The 9,811-nt window shown below is 35.4% G+C and overlaps 1 protein-coding gene across 19 annotated transcripts in view; it reads right to left on the reverse strand.

Annotated features, from left to right (window-relative positions):
- Positions 1–6,752, reverse strand: part of LOC134545329 (broad-complex core protein-like) — a 164,751-nt gene extending 157,999 nt beyond the window's left edge. For 8 of the 19 annotated variants that reach the window (XM_063388586.1, XM_063388600.1, XM_063388597.1 and 5 more), the window contains exon 1: positions 6,501–6,655. In XM_063388586.1, coding sequence (XP_063244656.1) covers positions 6,501–6,505 — 5 coding nt within the window. In that variant the 5' untranslated portion in view covers positions 6,506–6,655. Of the gene's footprint in view, positions 1–6,500 lie in introns of all 19 variants that reach the window. The other 11 variants (XM_063388576.1, XM_063388584.1, XM_063388590.1 and 8 more) reach the window with 9 other exon arrangements.
- Positions 6,753–9,811: the final 3,059 nt, after the last annotated feature.

The raw sequence follows: 9,811 nt of genomic DNA on the forward strand, positions 1-9,811 counted from the left end.
TTTCTACTTCAGCTCAGTGGCGTAGCTAAGGTGACTGGCGCCTCTGGCCAGACTTGAAAATGGCGTCCCCTCTAGGATTAAAAGAGTGGGGGGGGGGGAGTTCAGTAACCGCGAAACCGTCGTGGCAACCCCCCCCCCCCCCCCCCCCCACTGCTCAGGCACCCCTGACGGGGGCCATCCCTGCCACCCGCCTGCTACGCTACTGCTTCAGCTTATATACTTAGTGGGTCCTTTGGTGGTCTCTAATGCTAACATGTCAAGCTCATGTGCCAAGGGTCATGGTTGGATTCCCAACCACCCGGCATGACATAAATTTATAAGGGTAATTGTTTACCCCTCTAAAGAAAGATACACGTGAAAATAGATTTGGGTTTCTTGTTTTATTTCTAATCATTCAGTGGAGGCACATGCCATTTTACAGTGATTAGAAAAAGATATGAATATAAAAGGACATAAAAAAAAAAAGTATTTTCAAATTCTTGTTTGCCTTTATTTCAAAATGCCTCTGTCCTCAATATTTACCCAAATCCATTTATGAGTGTTAATTTTTTTTAGCTGTGCCTCTACAGTAAAAAAAAAAATTTTATGAGCACTAAATTGTAGGTCACATAACCTTAATTAAAGCTCTGTGAGTAAAATTCTCACATTCAAACTGACTTTGCTTAAACATAGATTACATTCACAACAGCACACAAAAAGCATATAAATAGCACAGTTACACATGTACAGCACACAGTGGCGTCTCGTCAGGGCAAGCAAGGCAAGCAGTGCTTGCCCAGGCAGTTTCCAGACAATATATTTTTTAAATAAATATTTTATTCAGAATAGTATTTTACTTTGGCTCGTGCAGTTAGGTGTATGTATTTTTTACATTATCTTCTTGGGACCCAATACTGTGCGCTGTGCGCTATAAGAAAAGAACTCGTTGACACACACAACATGCTGTTTTAGAAGCGTTGCTAGGTTTAGAAGCGCTGGTAGGACCGCTTTCAGCGGGAAGGCTGCCGCAGTAGTTTCCTTTCGGAAGGGGGGTGGCATGGTACAAAGGTTCGAGGAGGGGATTGGCTGTAAAAACACGTGGTAGAAGCTACGAAGGTAGCGCTTTCTTGCCGAACTGAAGCGTACATGGCCGAAGTAGACGGTGGAATTCTTCCGCCGACTGCTTCGACTATGTCCGCTACAGTTCGGCAGGGCAGGTGGCGAGGTGGCGTTTCAGTCGGCGGTCGTCTCTCGGGGCGCGCGCATCTCTCTCGCGGGCTGTTGGCTGGGAGTTCCCTGTGCCCTATTGGGTAACCAAAGGCTGGCAGTGCGTGGGGGATTTGTGGGCGTACGGGAGGCGGCCTAGCAGTGCCAACTGCTACCGACCGCGTCCCGCGGGTGGCGGATACGGGATCCCAGCTCGAGAGTTGCAATCTCGCTGGGGTGGCTGTGAATAACCACGTACCAGTTAACAGAGTTTCTGATCACGTATGAAGATAGTTTCTTTTGTGTTCGTACAAAAAATACCAACATTTAATTTTTACTATTCTAGTACATTTTATGAGCTTCTTCTCTTTATTTTAAGTACTTACTTTGCCATGTGTTGTCTGTTTATATATTTTGTACCAGATATCGATGATACTACTCTCCCACTTAGTATATAAATAATGTAGAGTAGGTATTTTATTATCAGAATAATGTATGCAAAACATTATTATTTTTCGAAAATAGTTTATAATTTAAAAAAAATGTCAATTTTTCTACCTGTGGAATAGTCAATGTTCAGTTAAGACAACTACTTAAATAGCACCCTTTTGTACCTTGAAATCCATATTTTCCCGGGGGAGGGCCCCCGGACCCCCCCCCCCCCCTTGTTTTTGGGTGAACGGAGTTGTTGCTTTCCCTCATGTTAACCTCACGCCTCGCCACTGACAGCACAGTAGTTTAAGCTGTACTTGTACACAACACAGCAGTTCGAAACATACCACAATACAGCAGTTCGAAACATACCAAGAATTTTCTTGCATTTACTTACATCAAAATTTTCAGTATAAAATGTTTGAATTTTGTCACGTATTATTAACACAAGCGGTTGTTTGCCTAGAACCAAGCATTTAATTTCACTGTATTATTTTTAAAGTTTAAAAATTATAAACTACACAGAAGTTCCTCGTAAAAAATACATGACCGATTACTTACGTTGTAACTTTTCTGTAAATAAAATAATGAAATTCCACTACAACAGACATTCCTCGATTTACCTTTAAAACAGCGCTCGCGAATCCCAACTGGTTTCAGAGAATTCATCATTTAAAGGTTACATTAGACAGCCTGTGTAGTGACGAGGCCACTGCCATTGTGCTTTTAGCATTGCAACTTAAGAAACCTAGGATTCACACCAGTCCAATCCAAAGCCTGAACAGTTCCGATGTTCACAATTCGCTCGTGTAACTTACGTTGCATATAATATAGGATAATTAGAGAATCGTCACACTCAATTAAAAAAGACTTTAAAATAATGTGGACAGGTTAGCTACATTACAAATACTATTAAAAAATATACCTACACTAACCTAAACACCATCCACTAATTTAACTTTTTTTTAATGCAGCTAACCTAACATAACCATTATCACAATATCACAACTTTGTAATACTTACACCAAACCAAAAATGGTAAACATATTGAAACTCCCCCCCCCCCCCCCCCCCCTTTTTCACAAAATGTGGCTTTCTTTCAAAATTACCAAAGTTTTAACCAATCTGCAAAAAACCTTTAACTATATACCCTGTACATGGAATTTAAAATTCACATCCTCAATGTGTTGATTTTAGGGGGGAAAACTGAACATGCATAAACACTACCTCAAAATTAACTGTTGTGGATCTTGGGTTTCCCATGTGGATCTGTGTGTGTGTATGTTTTGAAATACTTTAGTCAATTGAGGTATTAAATTAATAATGAATATAGTTAATATTACAGGCTACTGAATGTCACAAATTGGTGATTTGCGCCTCTATTATGCTAAGAAACATCTTTGTAACTCTGGTTTGGATGCACAGTAGGGACTAACATATATTATTAATTTTGATTTACCTTTCACTGCATCACAAAGTCAAAATACAAAAAAAAAACACATTGCTATACATGGAGAATCACCGGATCAGCAATGCAATTGAAAGAAAAAATAACTGTGTCCGCATAAATTCACAGGTATTGTAAAGTATCCTACAAACAGAAATTCCTCAGAAACAAGTAGAATTTTTCAATGCTGTTTTCAGAGTAAAACAAGGAAAGTATGTTGTGCACATAAACACCATTTTCAGAATTTTATTGTTTTATTTAGGAAAAAACCACAATCAAAGAAAATTACGGTAAATATGTAGTTGGGCGGTATTTGCGAAAAAAAAAAAAGTTAAAAATCCGAAAATACTTTTATTCTATGCTCTTTAACTTCCTCTTTTCATTAAGCCCGGCGGAGATAAGAAATTCCAAATACTTTAGGAGATACGAAATTTTTTAATTTTCATAGTTAGGCGATATTTGTTAAAAAATTTTTAAATTCCGAAAATACTTTTATTCCATGTTCTTTAACTTCCTCTTTTCATTAAACCCAGCGGAGATAAAAATTCCAATTACTTTAGGAGATAACAATTTTTTTAATTTTCATCACAATACCTGTGCATTCATGTGGCCTATAACATTGTTTCTTGTTTACGAGTATGAATTTTTTTTTTTTCGCGACGTAGGTGAATGACTACATCATTTTCTACTAATGGCAATGGAATTGTACCAGCCTCTAACTTAGGTGAGTTTTAAACGTTTCAAATTTTAATGTTTTATTTGTTATTTGGATATTGTTGCACAAGTAATAAGTAAAAAAAATTACGTGAGTTCCTACTGTTCATCCTTTGTCCCGGTTTGTTAGGTCAGGTCAGTTACATTATAAATACTTTAAAACTAAACAACCATTAAAATTAATTCACATTATTTTTAATGTCCGCTTAGTTTGAAAGTATTTATAATGTATCTGACCTGACCTAATTGACCATTTTAATTAAATAGGCATTCACGAACACATGGCAAAATGAAAAAATTGCGACTGTCGAATGATTGCACAGGTCTTGTATTGCAAAATAAGAATGGCAATATCTCCTAAAGTATTTGGAATTTCTTATCTCCGCCGGGTTTAATGAAAAGAGGAAGTTAAAGAGCATAGAATAAAAGTATTTTCGGATTTTTAACATTTTTTTTCACAAATACAGCCCAACTACATATTTACCAAAATTACCATTTACTGTAATGCTCTGATATCACTGCTTTTTAGAATGGAAAGAAAAAATCTAAAAACATGGTTTTCTCACACTACACACGTCCCTACATTTACTACGAAGGGATGGTTTCATAATTCATACTAGTGTGTGAAAAAATTAAATTTTTTTTTATCTTATATTACAATACCTGTGCTTTTACGCTGCTGCCGCAATTCATTGTTTACTCACAAAATATAGGAACATGTGTTTTCCATGTACTTGAAACTTCCTGATTTAACCCCGAAAGGAAAGTTTCTTAATTCCTACTGGTTTGTGAAAAAATAATAGTTTACAACTTACAGTACAAAACCCGCGTATTCACGCTATCGCCGACATTCATTGTTTACCCATATGGGTTTTAAAAAATTTTTTTTGAGAACTTTAGTCAATATAGATGTTGTAATAATGAAATTTGTTTAAGTAACAACTATATTGCAACTGTAAGAAATTTTTTCAGCTTATATTTAATGTTTGTTGTCTTATTAGAATAAATAATCATATTACAAAATGTCTGCTTTGTTACATTTCATTTAAAGTATGTACTATTATGAGTCACGTTGTAACGGGCAAGTCTAATAGGAGTCTAAAATTTAAATTGAATTGTTAAATTTGTTTATTTTCTGTGAGGAATACATGCTGTGCACTAAAGTAGCTGACACATTGAATTTTGTAGTCTTTCCAAGGAATTCTTTGATTACAGCCAACGTAAATTCTGAGATTTGATATGGCTGGTGATTAATCTATCACAGTTAATCACTGGATCCTGAAGGCTTGATCCTGATAGCATGATCCTGTGGTACATGAATCTTGCTGTTTTAGTTCAGTACGTTGAAAGATCTGATAGTATTTTCCTGCTGACTTGATCCTGTGATACATGATCATTTCTGTTTTAGTTCAGTATGTTGGAAGATCCTACACACGAAATAAATTGCAAAATAAGTAAGAATTATGATTGGAGGTTGAAACAAATCTTTTTTATTTGACTTACAATCATAATTCATTATTATATGCAACTTTTTTTTACATACAGGATCTTCCAACATACTGAATTAAAACAGTAAGCATCATGTAACACAGGATCAAGCCAACAGGATCATGCCATCAGGATCTTTCGACGTACTGAAACTAAAACACAAGCATCATGTACCACAAGATCAAGCCTACAAGATCATGCTATCAGGGTCTTTCAACATACTGAACTAAAACATCAAGCATTATAAACCACAGGATCAAGCTAACAGGATCATGCCATCAGGATAAAGCCTTCAGGATCCAGGAAAAAACTTCAATAGATGAAACGGAAAAATTAGCATATTTTTAATTCTCCATAGTTGGCCATTGTTGCGCTAAACAAAGAGATACATGAACGTGGGTAAACAATGAATGGCGGCGGCAGTGTGAAAACATAGGTATTATAATGTAAGCTTTAAAAAGTCCCCCCTCCCCCCCAAGAACAAGTAGGAATTAAGAAACAATCCCTTCATCGTAAATTTAGGGACGTTTGTAGTGTGTGAAAACCATGTTTTCAATTTTTTTCTTTCCATTCTAAAAAGCCCCGATATCAGAGTTTTACCCCATATACATTCTCAAATTAGATTCATCCTTTTCCTATGGCATGCATATAACAAAACCACTGACTGCTATTCCATGCCACTGACATAGTATATATACACTGATTGGATGCAAACAGAAATATGTGCACAGCACAGAGATAAGTCAGAAGTATGTTGCCTGTATGTACACCGTGCCCATAGTGTTTTGCTGTGCGTGTGCTATTTTCCAATGTGGCAGTTACAAACTGCTTGTGTACATTCAACTTTCATTGAGACTGTGCTGTGCGCATGCTGTTGCGTATGTAGCCCATCCTTTGTATTTTATTTCCATTTTGTAGGCGTAGCTAAGTAAAACCTTACAAACTCTGTTCAGTGACTATATAATAAAGAGGGGCCACAAAAACCCAAAAATACTCTCACTGGTATTCAAGTGTATGTAATGTACATTAACACAAAAAATACATCTAATGAAGTTATATACAAATCTAAGAAATGGCCAAAAAAAAAAAAAAAACATTGGTGCACAGAAAATTGAAAATATAGGAAAAATTATGCGCCTATTTGCATTTAAGCAAAAAATACAGCATTAGATTTAAAAGAATTTCAGTGTAAATACCATAAAGTTTAACTATCAACATTGTTCCGTATACTTACGCCATTAAGTTTATGTACAAACGACTTACAAAAATAATCAATACTTTAACAATATCATACGCACTGCCCTTCAAAGTATAAAACTAAGGTTTATTTTCCATTCGACATTTTAACGCCATTCTAATTTCTTAGGTTTGTTTTACGCGAAGTATTTTTTTAACCTTTTAACTCTCGGGAAGCCCTTGCGCGTTTTACTTGCTCCGAAAAGTTTGGAGAATGGCCGTTTTACTCGAGGGACAAAGATGTTTGAGGTCACTCAGGTCTTGCCCTCGACGCTTATCCTCTAGAGGAATATTTGAGTGGGCAAGTCATATGTTGGTTTTTTTGGGCTTGATAGTCTACTTTTGTATTATTCGTAATGTTTAGTATATTGTGATTTATATGACGATAAATAACTTAAGGATCACATTACAAAAGACAATAATTATCGAAAATTTATATTTCAATGTTAAAAATGACAATAATTAGGTAATATTGAAATTTCAAGATATTTTGATTGAAATATTTGTAATTACTACAGCTTATATGAATTATATTATATTGACTAACTTGTGTTGGACGCTGACTCTGAGAGCACAGGCCATTATGTGTCCTCAATACCTGAATTAAGACAAGTGTAACGAACACGCCAGCACGTGCCAAGTAGAGTAGGGTCGGGCAGTGCATCGAACGGCATGACACTTGTCACGGCCGGGTGTGGTGGGGAAGGGGAAGCCTACGTTTCACAAAGGGTTGAGGACCAACCCGAACATGCCCGAAGACTTAACCTTCGGTCAACTTGGGGACTTTGTTTTTCTTTTAACAAGACGCGCGGGAATTTTGATTAGTGAAGGCCCACCGCCCATACTTAAGGACAGAGGCTATTCCTATCTTGCAGAATCTCGTCACTGTTCAACTATGTAACAGAACTTAACTGAATTCAACATGTTTCAGGATAATTATATTTAGTGTTGTATCTATAACATGTTTCAATTTTTTTCATGGAAAATTCAAAATCATCTTTATATATTTACAGCTTAAAATTTTATTTTCTTTCCGGGAGGGTGCCAGGCTAACTTATGCAGCTGTTTGGTGGGTCGTCGGCCCCAGCTTTGTTCACTAGGATCGTGGCGGTGGTTGGATTACTAACTAGAGAAGTCGTATCACACTCCTCAGGCAGCATGGTTGGCTGATGCCTAACTTAGGTAAGGGGGCACTGGAAATCACTGTCAATTTGTTCTCGCATTTATTGGCATGCTATGCATTGCGGTGTTACACTATGCGTTATACATTATACTTTACCCTGACAAAAGTTTTTGATTGCTTCGTTATGTGCTTACGTTACATCTAACAGCAGTTTTATTGGGGATTTGCATGGAGTCGGCCATACCCGTAAGTTTTTGAATTACGACTCGAACAGGCTCTATGAGCCATGAATCTACAAGTGCTTTAATGTCTTTGTTTGGGCCAGCAGACATATGCACGGCTACATTAAATTAAAACGCTTACCTCTGGAGTCAGCGAGTTCCATAATTGTCGTCCCTGCGGCGTGGTCACGTGGCAGGGTTAAATCTAAGGCGGTTGGGATAAGCCCGGCTCCGCAAAGATGACCCAGGGATGTGTGGGTAACGAGAGAAAAAAGATTTAGAGGTGAGAAAGTCTATAAAACATTTACCACAATATTTCAAGACGTGTGTGAAAATGCTGAGTTAATATTGTGGTCATTCACTAAAAACTGGTTTCATTATATTTGTGAGGTTCATACTGTGCAGCTATACTGCATGACTATTAAGTAAATTATATAAACAATTATTTTATGCACAAATTACTACATTATGTTTCTCACCATAAAAGTAATTGTCCATAAAGGTACATACTGAGGTTGTTTAAAACAATAGCATGTTATGAGACTTTGTAGTGTCACCTGATGGTATAATGTAAAGAGGAAATGTTACTGTGTAAGCTCTGTGTTGGTAATGCTCAGTATAGAAATTCAGTAATGTATGAGACATTTGCAGCCTAGATTGTCACTAAAGAATATTTTTTTTATGAAAAAAAAAAAACATAAATATTAAATTTTTTTGTGTCCACAGTAATCTCTTTCCATTGTATTATTTTATCCGTAACATTCCTGTATAAAAAATCCTATCATTGTAGCTTTCCTAATTGTTCGTTGGTTTACTTGATATGTACCAACACTTATTCGTTGGTTTACTTGATATGTACCAACACAGTGGGTGAATGTATCTTGAAAGCGATACCACATAAAAGGTTACATGTTACATTTAAATTTATATGTTCACTTTATAAAAAAAATTCATTTATGTGCTGTGGAATGAAAAAACGAAGACACATTGAATATTTAAACACTAATATTTTAAAGGCATAAAATCTTGCACTTTCTTTCTTGTACATACTAATAACTACAATGTGTTTTAAAGATAACTGACATGTCAAAAGGTAAAATTATTTATTATGAACGTTCAGCAAAAATCTTTACACTTTTCTTTCCTTTAAATGACAGCATTATTTTTTCCATATGAATCACCCAAGTTTGGTAAGTTTTGAAGATAGACAATCATGAAATATAAGGTTGTAAAAAATACTCTTTATTTCTCCAAAAAAAAAATTATTTCACTTTCTTAGTTACTATCAATCAACTGGCAATGAAATAAAATTCTAAGTGAAATAAAAAAGCACTATTATAAAAAAAAATTACAAAATAATTCATTTTCATTGACTGTCCAAAGAATTTAATCTACAAGAAAATGTTCTAATGTCTTCACATGCCAGCATTAAACAGAAAATAATTCTTCCTTTCTATGGAGTGTCCAAGGAGTTTAATGTTTCAGCTCATTTTCTAATTTCCTTACATACCTGCAACAAACAGAAACAATTACAAGTACTGAGAATGTAGAGAATAAGTCATATAAATGGCAATCTGGAGACAAAGTCCATAACAGAAACTGTAGAGCAATAAAGTAATACATAGTATTTAACAGAAACTATATAGCAGAAAAATAATATTCATGGCAACATGATACACACCAGATGGTCAACACATTTCATTTGGTAAGTATATGTATAATTTGATAAGCTCAATAGTTTTGGTAGGCCTATCTTATTTAAATGTATACTGTTCTTCATGTATTCACAGCTTTCAATATTTTTTTTTTGTTTTTAATATTTGTCAAACATTCAGTTACATAAAAAATTGGAAATATTGTATACCTACATCACAAAGAGTGTTTGGTGTTTTAATGCAATGGCAAAATTAGCACCTACACACATTAATTTAAAAAAAAAAGAAAAACTACTACTGCTTATAAATA

The sequence above is a fragment of the Bacillus rossius genome, chromosome 1 (assembly GCF_032445375.1).
Source record: "Bacillus rossius redtenbacheri isolate Brsri chromosome 1, Brsri_v3, whole genome shotgun sequence".
In the NCBI taxonomy this organism is placed as follows: domain Eukaryota; kingdom Metazoa; phylum Arthropoda; class Insecta; order Phasmatodea; family Bacillidae; genus Bacillus; species Bacillus rossius.